General features: G+C 41.4%; 1 protein-coding gene across 5 annotated transcripts in view; it reads right to left on the bottom strand.

The window, feature by feature from the left end:
• Positions 1 to 18123, bottom strand: part of RANBP17 (RAN binding protein 17) — a 422731-nt gene extending 404608 nt beyond the window's left edge. The window contains exons 1-3 of one of the 5 annotated variants that reach the window (XM_055112861.2): positions 17915 to 18100; positions 12446 to 12499; positions 1600 to 1746 (exon numbers count right to left, since the gene is read on the bottom strand). In XM_055112861.2, the coding sequence (XP_054968836.1) occupies positions 1600 to 1746; positions 12446 to 12499; positions 17915 to 17932 (219 nt within the window). In that variant the 5' untranslated portion in view covers positions 17933 to 18100. Of the gene's footprint in view, positions 1 to 1599; positions 1747 to 12445; positions 12500 to 17914 lie in introns of all 5 variants that reach the window. The other 4 variants (XM_055112860.2, XM_003810928.4, XM_034960953.3 and 1 more) reach the window with 4 other exon arrangements.
• Positions 18124 to 18417: the final 294 nt, after the last annotated feature.

Raw genomic sequence — 18417 nt, 5'->3', positions numbered from 1 at the left:
AGTATCTGAATATTCTGTGTTGGAAACAATATCCTTACTTGTCTCCTCACACAATAGTTTAATAGCTTATCAGTGATAAATTTTTACTGCTTTTTTTTAGCTCAGGGATAACGCTAAAATTTTTCTGAATGTCTCATTCAGAACAACCAAGTCACCATTGTTCAACAAGAAATGGCTTTGGAACTTACTTTTTGTTGCAAAATTGATAATGTTCCTCAATAAATTCAACCTAAAATTACAAAATTGCCTAAAAAGTGCTTAGAACCTATATGCAGAACTTATACTGCAGTAAAGCCATTTTGATAACATCATTTGAATTGCAAGTAATGTGAGGCAGCTTTATATACTTCCCACATTGTCAAAAGTTAAAACAAGTAGTGAGCTCTCTATTCAGAGATATATTTTCTGAGCTTCAACTACAGCTCCAGCTTCAGATCTTGATGCAAATGTAAAGGAAATTTCCATATTATAAAATCCATTTAACTGTGCAATTAAGAGCTCCCACTTAATCTTCAATTGGAAGTGGCCAATCTGCATATAATGACATGCTAAAAGGCAAATATCAACATTTAACAGAATTTTTTAAATGCCTTGTAAATGATGAATGTGCTTAATTATAATCATATGCTCATGGACTGATATTAGTATTTAGCAGTACCTATCTATGTGAAAAGATACTTTCAAATATAAAATATGTAAAATCTCATTATAGATCAGCATTAACATATGAACATCTGCAATCAATGTTGATGATAGAAAACAACTCTGAACTCCAATTATTAATAGAAAAATGTTATCCGCCCAAAAACAGTTCTATTCTCTTCATTAACAGACCTGTATTATTAAAAAGTCTGTATTAGATTATTATATTTTGAATCTCATCAATAAAACTTTGTAGAAATTTGTTTTTTCTCTTTCTATAGATGTTCTTACAAAATATCTTCCATTTTGTCTCCTGGCCCACAAGTCTACAATATTTGCTATCTGGCCCTTCACAGAAAAAGTTTGACAACTCTGCTCTAGACCACACAGTCTCTTACCACAATCGTTTCATAGCTATTTAGGTATCTGTCTCTCCAACTAAACAAAGAGCTACTTTAATTCATGTACATAAATCAAGTAAGCAGTACAGCATCTGATTTGACATTTAAATATTTTACTAAATGAATATGAATGTCTAGACTATGAATATCTAGATGGGAGGCAGGCAAGAGGTAATCAGCATGCTTTCGAATCATCCTTTCATGTTTCTGAGGTAATTACAATCTGCCTCCCCTATCTAGATTTTTTTAAGTTGTTAGTCAACTTCCTAAAAATGTAAATTTGCCCACTAATATGAGACATAAAAAGAGACTAATAGTAATCAAGAAACTATCTCAATTCATTCCTATTTCATTTCCTGGCTCTTCCCTAAGTTTGCTTTCCAGGTTTTCCAATTCTTTTCCTGATTAACCCCTTTGACAGTGAAACTATAGTTTCACAAAAACAAAAAAACCATGTGGCAATATCTATCAGTTACCATTGCTAACACACGAGTTCATTAACAATGACATACATCTACTGATCTTTCATGGTTAATCACTGTTACCAAATACTTACTGTTCCTTGTTCTAATAAAAGTTGACACTTGCTGAGACATTCTGGACTGTCAATAAGTTCCAAGAGTGCTTTCTCAGCCTCTATTCTTTGTGTAAGATCAGTCCCTATGTAGAGATGAGTACATAACACTTCCAATTCAGCCAAACTCTTCAAAGAAAAAAAAATTAACATTTTACTTCAATGAAAAAAATGAGGTAAATATTTAACCACAAAAAACAAGGGATACAAATATCACGTGTATTCATTAATTCAATACATGTTTATCGATATACAACTACTTACCAGGGGATACAGTTGCAAACAAAACAGGCCCATCTCCTACTCCCCAAATTATTTACTTACAAATTGATAGTTCTGCAATGGAAAAGTACAAGAAAGGGAGAACTTGTCTACAACAAGGATTTGGAAAGGTAGGCCTCAAGAAATAATATTTATGCTGAGACCTACAACAGTGAATCAGATTTTAAAAAGACTAGAAGGCAGTCCAGGCAAAGAAAGAACATTTACCAGGGTTCTTCAGTAGAATGGAATTTAGTCATCTCAAAGCATTAAAGGTCAGTGCGGCTGATAAACACAGCAAGGAGATACCAGATGAGGTTAGGGAGATGGATGGGGGAAATGATCATGCACAAGTTGCAGATAACCAAATTTATATTCTTTCTCAAATTTTAAGAATTTAAGGCCAGGCATGGTGACTCATACCTATAGTCCCAGCACTGTCATAGGCCAAGGCGGAAGGATCGCTTGAGCCCAGGAGTTCAAGACCACCACAGGCAACATGGCAAAATCCCCTCTACAAATACAACAAAAGTAGCTGGGTATAGTAGGGTACACCTGTAGTCCCAGCTATTAGAGGGCTGAAGTGGGAGAATCGCTTGAGCCCTGGAGGTTGACACTGCAGTGAGCCTTGATACTATCATTGTACTTCAGCGGGTGACAGAGCAAGACCCTGTCTCAAAAATATATATATATTATTTTTATTATATGTTGATTTCGGGCTTCTGAACCAACAACTCAAAGTGCTGCAGGATTTTCAGGAACTTTGACTTCATCCCATGGTATTTCTAGCAATGTAATAACCAGTTATGTTAAAGTCTCCTATTTTACAAGCATGAAGACTAAAGCATTCTGTTCATCATCCTATCTTGATGATATAAATCTAATCTCATGACGATCTGGGACACATGGAAACCATCTAAAAAAAGAATTAAAAAATGAGTTCAGCACTCCTCTCCAGCTTAAAAATTTTTTTGTTAAAGAGGTCTTCTGAAAACAAATTACCTCACTTTGAACTTGAATTAGAGAATCAGTCTCTGAAAGAAAAAATATTGGCACAGATTTCAATGTCAGGTAGGCATATGAAAACAATGGGATATTCCTTTAAAAAAAAAATGCCATTTTTTTGTCCTTTCTAGCCTGAATTTTATGTGGTAACCTTATAGCTACACTAGCCCACACATTCCCTCATGTGCATATACCTTCTCATTAAAGGAATACACAAGTAACACCAAAATGAGACCTACTCTAGCTTCCATTATTCCTTTTACTTCTCTCTTCCTCTCTCCTTCTTAGCGCTTTTATAGCATTTTCCATTTCCCTAACTACATCAGAGCCCAGCATCCCAGATTTGGAAATTTCCTGCTAGAGTAAACACAGAAGTCCAAAAATAAGATTTCAAATAGGCTGATTAAGGTAAAGAACCTCAAATGAACCACATTTTAAACATCTCCCCCACCTAGATTAGCCCAAACAAACCCAGATTACTACTACATACTGTTCACAACAGGAAAATGCATACAATCTTTATAGTTCATGAATACATAAAAATTATATTGTTTTATCCAGGTAAGAAATACAAAAATAGGGGGTCAAGATGGCCAACTAGAAGCAGTGGTGATTGGAGGCTCCCACTGAGAAGAACCAAAACAACATGCAAATCCTGCACTGACAACCAAGGTATCCAGGTTCTGTCACCAGGACTGACTAGGCAGTTGGGGTAACCCACAGGGAGGAAGGAAGAGCAAGGTGGTGCACTGGCCCACCTGAGAGCCACACAGGGCAGGGGATCCCCTACTCCCAGCCAAGGGAAGCGGTTGGTGCCCCTCGAGGACAGAGATCCCAGAGAAAGGAACAGGCACCTGTCTCTGCCGTTCTCCAGCCTCCTCAGGTGACATCTCCAGGTGCAGGAGTGACCCAGACTAACAAGGCCTGAAGTGAACTCTCAGCAAACCACAGCAGCCCCACAGAAGAGGGACCTGACTATTGAAAGAAAAACAAACAGAAAGCAACAACAGCAGCATCAACAAAAAGAGTCCCCACAAAAACCTCATCCAAGGGTGAGCAGCCTCAAAGATCGAAACTAGACAAACTCATGAAGATGAGAAAGAATCAATGAAAGAATGCTGAAAACCCAAAAGGCCAGAGTGCTTCTTCTCCAAATGATCGCAACACCTCTCCAGAGAATTGGACAGAGGATGAGATGGACAAACTGACAGAAGTAGGCTTCAGAAGGTGGGTAATAACAAACTTCACTGAGGTAAAGAAGCATGTTCTAACCCAATGAAAAGAAGCTCAGAACCATAATAAAAGGCTACAGGAGCTGCTAACTAGAATAACCAGTTGAGAGAGGAACATAAATAACCTGATGGAGCTGAAAAACACAGCACGAGAACTTTGTGAAGCATACACAAGCATCAATAGCCAAATCAATCCAGCAGAAGAAAAAGTATCAGAGCTTGAAGACTACCTTGCTGAAATAAGGCAGGAGAGAAAAAAGAATGAGAAGAAATGAACAAACCTCTGAGAACTATGGGACTACATAAAAAGACCAAACCTATGACTGATTGAAGTACCTGAAAGAGACAAAGAGAGTGGAACCAAGTTGGAAAACACACTTCAGGATATCATCCAGGAAAACTTCCTCAACCTAGCAAGACAGGCCAACATTCAAATTCAGGAAACACAGAGAACCTCAGTAAGACGATCAACCCCAAGACACATAATCATTAGATCCTCCAATGTCAAAATGAAGGAAAAAATATAAAGAGCAGCAGGAGGGAAAGGCCAGGTCACCTACAAAGGGAAGCCCATCAGACTAACAGCAGATCTCTCTGCAGAAACCCTACAAGCCAGAAGAGAGTGGGGGCCAATATTCAACATTCTTAAAGACAAGAATTTTCAACCCAGAATGTCGTATCTGGCCAAACTAAGCTTCGTAAGAGAAGGAGAAATAAAATCCATTTCAGACAAGCAAATGCTGAGGGAATTTGTCACCACCAGGCCTGCCTTCCAAGAGCTCCTGAAGGAAGCACTAAATATGGAAAGGAAAACTGGTACCAGCCACTGCAAAAACACACCAAAATACAAAGACCAAGGACACCATGAAGAAGCTGCATCAACTAACGGGCAAAATAACCAGCTAGCATCATGATGACAGGATCAAATTCACACATAACAATATTAACTTTAAATGTAAATGGGCTAAATGCCCCAATAAAAAGACACAGACTGGCAAACTGGACAAAGAGTCAAGTCCCATCAGTGTGCTGTATTCAAGAGACCCATCTCACATGCAAAGACATACATAGGCTCAAAATAAAGGGATGTAGGAAAATTTACCAAGCAAATGGAAAGCAAAAAAAAAAAAAAAAGCAGGGGTTAAAATCCTAGTTTCTGACAAAACAGACTTTAAACCAACAAAGATCAAAAAAGACAAAGAAGGGCATTACATAATGATAAAGGGAACAATTCACCATAATGAGCTATCCTAAATATATATGCAACCGATGCAGGAGCATCCAGATTCATAAAATGAGTTCTGAGAGACCTACAAAGGGACTTAGACTCCCACACAATAATAGTGGGAAAATTTAACACCCCACTGTCAAAATTAGGTAGATCAACAAGACAGAAAATTAACAAAGATATTCAGGACTTGAACTCAGCTCTGGATCAAGGGGACCTGATAGATATCTACAGAACTCTCCACCCCAAAACAGAATATACATTCTTCTAGTGCCACATGGTACTTACTCTAAAATCAGACACATAACTGGAAGTAAAGCACTCCTCAGCAAATACAAAAGAACAGAAATCATAACAGTCTCACAGACCACAGTGCAAAGTAGAACTCAAGATTAAGAAACTCACTCAGAACCACACAACTACACAGAAATTAACCTTGCTCCCAAATGACTCCTGGGTAAATAATGAAATTAACGCAGAAATCAAGAAATTCTATGAAACCAATGAGAACAAAGAGCCAATATACCAGAATCTCTGAGATGTACCTATAGCAGCATTAAGAGGGAAATTTATAGCACTAAATGCCCACTTCAGAAAGTTAGAAAGATCTCAAATCAACACCCTAACATCACAACTAAATGTACTAGAGAAGCAAGAGCAAAGAAATCCAAAAGCTAGCACAAGACAAGAAATAACTAAGATCAGAACAGAACTGAAGGAGATAGAGACACGAAAAATCGTTCAAAAAAAGTCAATAAATCCAGGAGCTGGTTTTTATAAGAACTTAATAAAATAGATAGACTGCTAGCTAGACTAATAAAGGAGAAAAGAGAGAAGAATCAAATAGACACAATAAAAATGATAAAGGATTATCACTACTGACCCCACAGAAATACAAACTACCATCAGAGAATACTATAAACACTTTTATGCAAATAAACTAGAAAATCTAGAAGAAATGGAAAAATTCCTGGACATATACACCCTCACAACACTAAACCAGGAAGAAGTAGAATCCTTGATTAGACCAATAGTTCTAAAATTGAAGCAGTAAAAAAATAGCCTACCCACCAAAAAAGTCCAAGATCAGACAGATTCACAGTCGAATTCTACCAGAGGTACAAAGAGGAGCTGATACCATTCTTTCTGAAACTATTCCAAACAACTGAAAAGGAGGGACTCCTCCCTAACTCATTTTATGAGGCCAGCATCAACCTGATACCAAAACCTGGCAAAGACACAACAAGAAAAGAAAACTGCAGGCCAGTATCCCTGATGAACATCGATGTGAAAATCCTCAATAAAATACTGGCAAACCAAAACCAGCAGCACATCAAAAAGCTTATCCAAGCCCAGTGCCATGGCTCACGCCTGTAATCCCAGCCCTTAGAGAGGCCAAGGTGGGTGGATCACCTGAGGTCAATAGTTCAAGACCAGTCTGGCCAACGTGGCAAAACCCCATCTCTACTAAAATACAAAAATCAGCCGGGCATGGTTTCACGTGCCTGTAGTCCCAGCTACTTGGGAAGCTAAGGCAGGAGAATCTCATGAATCCTGGAGGTGGAGGTTGCAGCGAGCCAAGATTGCACCACTGCACTCCAGTCTGGGTGACAGAGTAAGACTCCATCTTAAAAAAAGAAAAAAAGAAAAAAAAAGCTTATCTACTACAATCAAGTCGACTTCATCCCTGGGATGCAAAGCTGGTTCAACATATGCAAATCAGTAAACATAATCCATCACATAAACAGAGCCAATGACAAAAATCACATGATTATCTCAATAGAATGATGCAGAAAAATAGAATGATGCAGAAAATGCCTTCAAGAAAATTCAACAACACTGCATGTTAAAAATTCTTAATAAACTAGGTATTGATGGAATATATCTCAAAATAATAAGAGCTATTTATGACAAACCCACAGCCAATGTCATACTGAATAGGCAAAAGCTAGAAGCATTCCCTTTGAAAACTGGCACAAGACAAGGATACCCTCTCTCACCACTCTTATTCAACATAGTATGGGAAGTTCTGGCCAGGGCAATCAGGCAAAAGAAAGAAATAAAGGGTATTCAAATAGGAAGAGACGAAGTCAAATCATCTCTGCAGACAACATGATCCTACAATCTAGAAAACCCCATCATCTCAGCCCAAAAACTCCTTAAGCTGATAAGCAATTTCAGCAAAGTCTCACAATACAAAATCAACGTGCAAAATCACAAGCATTCCTATACACCAACAATAGACAAGCAGACAGCCAAATCATGAATGAACTCCCATTCACAACTGCTACAAAGAAAATAAAATACTGAGGAATACAGCAAGGGATGTGAGGGACTTCTTCAAGAAGAAGTATAAACCACCGCTCAAGGAAATGAGAGGACACAAAAAAATGGAAAAACATTCCATCCTCATGGATAAGGAGAATCAATATTGTGAAAATGGATATACTGCCCAAAGTTATAGCATTATAGCATTATAGATTATAGATATATAGATATAGCATTATAGATTCAATGCTATTCCCATCAAACTACCATTGACATTCTTCACAGAATTAGAAAAAACTACCTTAAAATTCATATGGAACCAAAAAAGATATAGCCAAGACAATCCTAAGCAAAAAGAACAAAGCTGGAGGCATCACACTACCTGACTTCAGACTACACTGCAAGGCTACAGTAACTAAAACAGTATGGTACTGGTACCAAAACAAACACATAGACCAATAGAACAGAATAGAGACCTCAGAAATAAGACCACACATCTACAACCATCTGATCTTCGACAAACCTGACAAAAACAAGGAATGGGGAGAGAATTCCCTATTTAATAGATGGTGCTGGGAAAACTGGTTAGCTATATGCAGAAAACTGTAACTGGGCCCCTTTCTTACATTTTATACAAAAATTAACTCAAGATGGATTAAAGACTTAATCAAAACCCAAAGCCATAAAAGCTCTAGAAGAAAATCTAGACAATATCATTCAGAACATAGGCATGGGCAAAGATTTTATGACGAAATTGCCAAAAGCAGTTGCAACAAAAGCCAAAATTGACAAATGGGATCTAATTAAAGAGCTTCTACATAGCAAAATAAACTATCATCAGAGGGAACAGGCAATCTACAGAATGGGAGAACATTTTTGCAATCAACCCATGTGACAAAGGTCTAATATCCAGAATTTACATAGAACCTTAAACAAATTTAAAGAAAAAAACAACCCCATCAAAAAGTGGGCAAATGTAGTGGCCAGGTGTGGTGGCTCACACCTGTAATCCCAGAACTTTGGGAGGCGGAGGCAGGCGGATCATGAGGTCAGGAGTTCGAGATCAGCCTGGCCAACATAGTGAAACCCTGTCTCTACTAAAAATACAAAAATTAGCTGGGCGTGGTGGTAGGCGCCTGTAATCCCAGCTACTCAGGAGGCTGAGGCAGGAGAATCGCTTGAACCCGGGAGGCAGAGGTTGCAATGAGCCAAGATTGTGCCATTGCACTCCAGTCTAGACAACAGTGCAAGACTCCATCTCATAACAAAAAAAAGTGGGCAAAGGACATGAACAGACACTTCTCAAAAGAAGACATTTATGTGGCCAAAAAACACATGAAAAAAAGTTCAGCATCACTGATCATTAGAAAAATGCAAATCAAAACCACAACCAGATACCATTTCACACCAGTCAGAATGGTGATTATTAAAAAGTCAAGAATCAACAGATGCTGGCCAAGCTGTGGAGAAATAGAAATGCTTTTATACTGTTGGTGGGAATGTAAATTAGTTCAACCATTGTGGAAGACAGTGTGGTGATTCCTCAAGGACCTAGAACCAGAAATATCATTTGACAAAGCAATCCCATTACTGGGTATATACTCAAAGGAATATAAATCTTTCTATTATAAAGATACATGCACATGTATGTTTACTGCAGCACTATTCACAATAGCAAAGACATGAAAACAACCCAAATGCCCATTGATGGTAGACTGGATAAAGAAAATGTGGTACATATAAGCCATGGGATACTATGCAGCCATTAAAAAGGAATGAGATCATGTCCTTTGCTGGGACATGGATGAAGCTGGAAGCCATTATCCTCAGCAAGCTAATGCAGGAACAGAAAACCAAACACCAAATGTTCTCACCCATAAGTGGAAGCCGAACAATGAAGACACATGGACACAGGGAGGGGAACAACACATGCAGGGGGCCTGTTGTGGGGGTGAGGGGAGGGAGAGAGAGCATGAGGACAAATAGCTAATGCATGCGGAGCTTAATACCTAGGTGACAGGTCAACAGGTGCGGCAAACCACCACGGCACATGTATACCTATGTAACAAACCTGCACGTTCTGCACGTGTATCTCAGAACTTAAAGTAAAATTAAATATGTATTTATATATGAAAATAAAAAGGGGTCCCTTTTTCCCTTTCATGATCAACCTAAGAAGTCTTTTCCTTCATCTAATAAATTTGGAGGACTGAATTTTAGAACTGATAATACTCGGTATAATTAATAAACTGATCCTGCTGGCATGCATTCATCTAGGCCTAAGATTCTTTGACTGCAAAAAGAATTAGGCCAAGAAATAGTAATAGACCTGTTTAACAAAAGGCAGCAAAAATGAGACTAGTAACGGTGCCTATCTCATAGGTTTGGAGGATTAAGAGTTAGTGTCATGTAACTTCTGGTACACAGTTGTTTTTAACATTACCTAATCATATTGTAATGATTTTAATTATATCCCCTTAAAATATATGTCCATCTCCCAACTCCAGTACCTATAAATGTGACCTTATTTGGAAATAGGGTCTTCACAAATCCTTAATTAAGAATCTTGGTATGAGATCATGCTGGATTTACAGTGGGCCCTAAATCCACTGACTGGTATTCCTATAAGAGAAAGGTGGGAGATTTGAGATGCAGAGACATAGCAGGGAAGACCATATGAAGATGTAGGCAGAGACTAGAGTGATGTTTCTGCAAGCCAAGAAACAATGAAGATTGCCAGCAGCCATCAGAAGCAGCCGGGCGAAAGGCATGAAATGGTTTCTCCTTCAGGGCCTCCAGAAGGGACCAAACCAGTGTATGTTTCAGATTTCTGGCCACCAGATCTATGAAAATATATTGGTATTAAGGCACGGTGGCACATGCCTGTAATCCCAGCTACTCAGTAGGCTGAGGCAGTGGGCTTGAGCCCAGGAGTTCAAGGCCAGCCTGGGAAACATAGCGAGACTCCCAACTCAAAAAAAAAAAAAAAGCGTTGTGAGCCCTAGAAAAGTAATATGAATAGTAATCAATTTAATGGCACCTAAATAAACCTATTTGGAAAGATTATGGAAAAGTCTGGAAATTATCTGTCTGTTTTGTTTTACTGATATAAAGAACCTCAAGACAGAACAGACCTGGGGTGTATTTACATAGTATTTAAATCAACAATGTTACCAATCACTCTTTTTTTCCAAAGATATTTCAAATTATTAACAAATGAAAAAGGCCATCCAAGATAAAAAGGGAAAGGTTTGAATTTTCTTTTACAAAAGACTCAAAGGGAAAATCAAGTTATTCTTTCACTGTAATGGTAACAAACTTATACCTGGTATAGTAAAAACCTTTTTAGAGAAAGGGATACACACACAAAGACCCTTCCCCTGGTAGAAAGGTATTATCTAGACGTATAAAGCAATTAAGCCCACAATATGGTGGTTACTAACCAATCAAGCAATCTTCTGTTTAGCACTTCATTTTCTAAGGAAACTTTATTTTTTATAGTAAACTGATAAATTTTCATCTTAGTTTTATGCATTGATATCTGAGAATATGATTAATATGAGAATGGTCTCAGAAAAATGGATCCCTTCTCAATTTGTTGACAAATCAGGTTTGAGTTCTTAAAGCTTCTACAAGTCTTAATGATAACATTAGAAGCCCATATAAATAACTAAGAGGTAAAACAAAGAGAAGTGGACATCATTCACCTCCCACAGAGTAACTATCAAATACAAACAGACAGGCCAGGCATGGTGGCTCACACCTGTAATCTCAGCACTTTGAGGGGCCAAGGTGGGTGAACTGTTTGAGCTCAGGAGTTTGAGACCAGCCTGGCCAATGTGGCAAAATGCCATCTCTTCAAAAAATACAACAACAACAACAACAACAACAACAACAAAATCAGCCAGGTGTGGTAGCACATGCCTGTAGTCCCAGCTACTTGGGAGGCTGAGGTGGGAGGATTTCTTAAGCCCAGGAGGCAGAGGTTGCAGCTAGCCAAGATCCCACCACTGCACTCCAGCCTGGGTGACAGAGCAAGACCCTGTCTAAAAAACCACACACACACACACACACACACACACACACACACACACACACACACACACAGACAGCATCCAACTTTCATACCCTAGGAGACAATGATGTAATCTTGACCATAGTCTAAATAAGGATCTTCCAAATTATTCTGGACTTATTTCTGGCCTTTGAACCTGACACAGAATTGGCCCCTAAATGATGAGTTATTTTTATATAACAAGTAAAAAGTCACACATGTAACTATCAACAGGTGAATGCTGAGTAAAAGCCACACATGTTGATAGTCATGCATGCAACTATCAACAGGTGAATGCTTGAGAGTGTATATTGTATGGTTCTTAAGAAACAGAAAGCAAATCAGTGATTTCCTGGCTGGGAGGGAAGACAGCAGAGGAGTGGGGGAAAAACAGAGATTACAAAGGGGCACAAGAGCACAAGGAAACTTTGGGGGGGATGGATATGTTCATTTTCTTGATTTTGGTGACAATTTCACAGATGTATACATATGTCAAAACCCATCCAATTGCACAGTTTACACACATTTTATTATCAATTGTACTTCAGTAAAGCTGAAAAAAGAGAATAAATGTTTTTGTTTCAGGAAATAAATGTTCCCTAATAGTAAAACATTAATAAGCCACAAAAATCCTCTTCAATTGAATTTAAAGAACTTTTCAATTACTTTCCTGTATCTTTCCTGCCTTCTGGAATTAAGCTTCTTGATTACAATAAACAGAAACTGCCTTCATTTTGAAGTTACTCATTTCCCACACTCTTTTTTTCTTCCTCTTACTACCTTTTCCTGAGTATCCCTGAAGGCTTTTATCTGGATCTCTTGGAATTCTTCCTTCTTAAAATAAAATAGATAATATTTATTTTAGTGCTTTATAGTTTACAAAAGTATTTCCACCTTTTTTTCAAACCAATCCTGAAAAATAGGCTCTTGTGAAGTATGTATTTTCAGTATATTTATTCTACAGATTTAAAAAACTAAAGCTGAGATCAAATATACATAAATTCCTCAAGATTAATGATAAATAATCAAATATTGAGTCAAATACAAGTCTACAGACCCCAAATACATGTTGTCTCCCCCAACCTGCCCAAATTGCCACTCTTTATTTCCATCATCATCGACCTGGAGATGATGTCCTAGTCTATACTTCAAGAGACAGGGTCTTGCTATGTTGCCCAGGCTGGTGTGCAATAGCTATGCAAGGGCATGGTCCCACTACAGATCAGCACTAGAGTTTTGAACAGCTCTGTCTCTGACCTGGGCCAGTTCATCGTTCCTTAAGCAACCTGGTGGTCCCCCATTCCCATATTGATGGGAGGTCAATATTACTGATGAACTTAGTGGAGACACTTGATCGGTGGAGCACACAATACAGCCCAGAACCCCTAAGCTCAAGTGATCCCCCTACCTCAGCCTCCTAAGTAGCTGGGACTACAGGCACACACCACCATGCCTGGCAGTCCATACTTTCAGCCCTGTCTGTTCACCATCTTTACATTTGTGTACAAATTTGTTTCTCTTGGAAATCTAGAAAGATGTAAAAAAATCACCCAAAAATGTGACAAACAGAATTGAACATGCTTTCCACTTTAAGTGTCCCTTCTTTTTTTTTTTTTTTTTGAGATGGAGTCTCGCTCTGTCACCCAGGCAAGAGTGCAGTGGTGCGATCTCGGCTCACTGCAAGCTCCGCCTCCCAGGTTAACGCCATTCTTCTGCCTCAGCTTCCCAATTAGCTGGGAATACAGGCGCCCGCCACCACGCCCAGCTAATTTTGTGTATTTTTAGTAGACATGGGGTTTCACTGTGTTAGCCAGGATGGTCTCGATTTCGTGACCTCGTGACCCACCCGCCTCAGCCTCCCAAAAGTGCTGGGATTACAGGCGTGAGCCACCATGCCCGGCCTAAGTGTCCCTTCTTCTCAGTAGTTTCAGATTTCTAGACCAGAGCGTAGATTTACAAGCTCAATGTTATCTTTTGCTTCCCCCTCTCCTTAGTCTCCTTTGTACCTCCTGTATAGTAACAGATTTGGTCTTGCCATAAGAGACATCTGGCCTTTGCTTCTGAAAGGTAATGTATATCATACCTGATAGGAATGTTTTTATTTAGGGGAGGGGCTGGCCATACCCAATAGTGGTAGGTTGGGGACTGGCCACACCAGAAACACCAATTACGTGTTTAGGGTCAGGACTTTGGGTCACAAGGTAATAGTCAACCTAGGACTGATTTCAAACACATGGACAATCAATCAATCATACCTAAGAACTGAAGCCCCAGTAAAAACCCTGTATAATGAAGTCTAGGTGAGCTCACCCAGTTTGCAATAATTAGTGCATATTGCCATATATTGATGCAGGGAGCACAACATGTCCTGAGGCCAACAGAAGCTTAGTTTTGAAACCTGCACAGATTTTGCCCTGTGTCACCTTCCTTTGACCAATTTTAATCTGTATCCTGTCCCTGTAACAAACTGCAACTGAGTATGACAACTTCCGGTGAATTCTGTGAGTCAACTACTGAACCTGAGGGTGGTTTTGGGAAACCCCCAAACTTGCACTTGGTCTGAAAAGAAAGGGCAGTCTTGTGGACTCTGCCCTCAAATCTCAGTATGGCTAATTCCAGGGACATACCTAATTTGTCATAAAGTCCTCCCAATTATTCTTCTATAAAGACTCAACTCAACACCTCCCCCTGATATTCATAGACAGTAGATCAAGCAATATTTTCTAACTGTGGCTGCCAGGGCCAGGGATTTCTCAAGCTGCTCTGGGAATGCGAGTAGAGAGTAGTGGGGTCTTAGAAATGTCATGGTTCAATTTGAAAACCACTGGTCCAACAGAGTGGACACAACCTTTGGAATCTGCCACTCACTTATTAAGTGACCTCGGGCAAATAATTTAACCTTTCTAAGCCTTGCTGTTAAAACTGCAAACAGGGCCGGGCGCGGTGGCTCACTCCTGTAATCCTAGCACTTTGGGAGGCCGAAGTGGGCGGATCACCTGAGGTCAGGAATTCGAGGTCAGCCTGGCCAACATGGAGAAACCCTGTCTCTACTAAAAATACAAAAATTAGCAGGGCATGGTGGCTTGCAACTGTAATCCCAGCTACCTAGGAGGCTGAGGCAAGAGAATCACTGGAACCCGGGAGGCAGAGGCTGCAGTTAGCCGAGATTCCACCACTGCACTCCAGACTGGGCGAGCAAGACTCTGTCTCAAAAAACAAACGACAACAACAACAACAACAACAAAAAAAAAAACCTGCAAACAGCAATATCTACCTTCCAAAATAATTGTAGAATGAAGATAGAAAAGATGGGGAAAGCCTAATCCAGTGCCTGCCATACAGAAGATCCACAATAAATCATAAATAATCTCTCCAGTTACTGGTGAATATAAAAGACCATACTGATCTTCCATAGTTTCTCCCATTCAAGTCCACACTGCCAGAATGGTCATTCCCACGTACCTTTTCTCATGTTATAATTGCATTTAAAAATAATAGTTCTCAATCACATCTAGATCAAATCAGGTAGCTTGACTGGAGATTAAGAAGCATGGCTATATTTCCTGCTTCTTAAACAGTCCTGAGCAAAAAAGTTGGCTCAACTGAGTCCCTTAAATTTTTCCTAACATTCTCTCGATTCTTACCAAGGTACCTCTGTTCTACCTAAAGTGCCTACCTCTTACTTGTTCTCAATTCTATCTTTTTCCTCACTCTGCCCCCTTATCTGGATTGCCTGTCAGGGAATCCAGACCCATTAATTCCTTTGGGACAGGGTATCCTAATTCACAGCTTCCTAACCAGAATGCAACTGCTTTGAATGATTCACAGGTATGCCTGAGATATTGATCCCTCTGCTCTCCACGTAGCAGGAGCACAGCTTGAGACATTGGGGAAAGTGCACACTGATGGCCTTTGGCAATGAGCGGTTTATGTTAATGAGACACACAATTAACATTTTTTATGTATGTCATGATGTGAAAAAGATGTTGACCATCCTAACCTCACCCTACACAAATCTGCTTCTTTACTCATCATCTTGATGGTATAATTTTTGCCTAGCTGCCCTTTTGGGTAGGTGACAGTAAGACAGAGGTAATGGGGAACACGGAACTTGTGAGTTATGAGGCCTACTCTTAACTCTGTAACGTTGGGCAAGTCACAACTGTTTTAAGACTCAGTGTCTTCAGAATAAAATGTATATATGCACACTTTTTAAGTTAGTGGCAGGGCTCACCTCTATAATGAGGATACGAAAACTCAAAATGCTAGGTACTGGTTATCACTATTAACAAATGTTCCTTGAGTTAACTGATTAACAATATGATCCTATATGCTAAAAAGAATTCAAACGGAGAAATTTCAGTTTTTTTCTAGTCAACAAAACTGTCTGATCTTTTATTTGTCCAACTCCGCTTTTAAGCTGTCTACAGGAATGTACTGTGAAGTACTTATGTTGGAATGTACTGTGAAGTACATTCCTGCAAAACCAATATGGGTAGTTTTGACATCAGCAGCTAACTTTTCCAACACTGTGCCTAAATATGAAGAAGTCTTCCAGGGCTTGGTGATTTACTGTACATCACCTTTCCATGTATGAAAAAATTCCAAAGTTCCACCATATCTTTTAATTTACTCTCAAGATTTACTCGGGCTCTGTGAACATCTGATTACCTATTTACAATCCATAAATCCTCCTTGTAAGATTCTTCCTGTGAAAATTTCCCAGAGGGCATATTTACTAAAGTGGTAATACATTATTTTGACCTGAGGACCCTTAGAAATGGCACGAAGTCAAAAGGTAATGTGTCGGGCTTACTACATAACATTCCAGAACTGTCGATTATCAGACAGTAACTGGTTTTAAAAAAAGACCCTTTAGAAGAATCAATAAATCAGCAAAGTTATAAATCAGTGTGATCACAGGGGGTTAAAAAAGTCTACAAGGGGAATGAGATTCTTAGATACACTGTCACCATATTATGAAATTCCCTTCCCTCCCTGGGGTCATCTCCTGCCACCCACTGCCTCCCCTGATCCCATCCCTTTGTCCCAACCAGACTGAACTTTCTGCAGTACACCATGTTCTTCCACAATTCTTTGCCTTGGCTCACACGTCCTTCTACCTCCATATCCTTCCCTTCCTCTTCACCTGGCAAACACCTACGACTCTTTCAAGGACCAGTAGACTGCAAGTTCCCTGAGAGTAGAAACCATAGAGTTTTGTTCAGAGCTGTTGTATCTTCAGCGCCTAGCATAGTAGGCGCTCAATAATTAATAAATGGAAGAATGGAGGCTCAAAGAATCTTAAAGCATCTCTCAGCTAAGAGCATAGCAGCTCTGCTTCACTCCTTCTCAACATACACATTTAGCTGGCTACCCCCTTTTCTGTGCTATGATACTGTGACTATTTCTACCATACATTTTTCACTTGTACTGTAATTCTCTGTTAACTGTATGAGGGCGAGGATAGTAAGATGTCATCCTTTATCCCCAGAACTTTCCACAATGCTTGAGACACAGTGGGGAGATAATAAATGTTTGCTGAATAACTGAACGGGGATGTCAGAGCAGCCCGAGGATATACAAGCACGCGTCCCATCTTCGTAGCCTCTGCGATCCTCGCGTCCGCGCCCGCGCCCGGCCCGGGTTTCCTCCTCCGAAGAGGCGGCCGCGTAGCCCTCCCTCACAACTCCCCCAAGACGCAGCCCCTGTCTCCTCAGTCCAATTAAAGTCCAACCGCTGCCGCCGCTCCTTCGGTGGATCCCAAGCCCCCGCTCCGGCTGGAGCTCAACTGTGTGGAGGGAGGCTGACGACAGAGCCGCGCCGGCGACGCGGCGGGAAGGCGGGAAGGCTGCTCCACCGCTCGGCAGCCGCGCGAGGCGCGCCAAAGCCGGCCCAGCTGGGACTCCCACCTGCCCTGGCAACACTAAAGCCGCGGTCAGCGAGCGTGCTGCCGGCGTCCGCACCTTCCCCGGGACGAGCCCTGGGCCTGTCCCCCGCCCCCTCCACCCGCCGCCTCCAACCCAGGCTCCGCCGCCCCTTTCTCGGGCTCCTGCCCGGGCCTGGGGTGTGCAGCCCAGACCAGTGTCCCGGTCCCCGGCTAGGGGCAGAGGCAGGGGCTGGGACTCCGGGGACACCGGCCCACGGCCCTGCGGCCTCCGCCGCTGTCCTCGGCCCTCGGTCTCCAGACGCGTCCCGCCGGGTTCCCAGGGCGGCGGAGCGCGGGCCCGCGGCGCAGAGCACACTGACCTGGAAGTGCAGCGCCATCTTCCCAGGAGGCGGCGCCGGCCGGCCGGCCGACCGGCCGGTCGGCACCCAGCGCCCGAGGGGAGGGAGCAGAGGCGGGCGCCGCGGAAGCCCCAGCCGCCCGCGGGGTCCCTGCGCCGCTCGTCCTTCGCAGCCTCAGCCAGGCTTGGCGTCCGCATTCGAAGCGCTGGAGGGGCGGGGCTGGGAGGGACGGGGCGGGGCGACGGAGGCGGTGCACGGGGCGGGGCCGATAGGGGCGTGTCCTCCGGGAATCTCAACCGTCCCTTGCGCTCAAGTTTCAACCGGCGTGTGTTGGTGGGTCATGACCTCCAACCTCTGCCCTTTGACACAACTACCACGACCCACCCGTCAGCCGTGGACCCTGACTCATAAGTCTTCCAAAGGCTCTCTTGACCCCTGACCCTCAAAATACAACTATTGCCCATGGCTCCCGACACCTGCATCTCCACAGATTTTCTTGTCTCCTAACAGCCACGAACCACAGA

The sequence above is a fragment of the Pan paniscus genome, chromosome 4 (assembly GCF_029289425.2).
Source record: "Pan paniscus chromosome 4, NHGRI_mPanPan1-v2.0_pri, whole genome shotgun sequence".
In the NCBI taxonomy this organism is placed as follows: domain Eukaryota; kingdom Metazoa; phylum Chordata; class Mammalia; order Primates; family Hominidae; genus Pan; species Pan paniscus.
The sequence above is the reverse complement of the archived record's forward strand: the minus strand, read 5'-3'. Positions and strand labels throughout refer to the sequence as shown.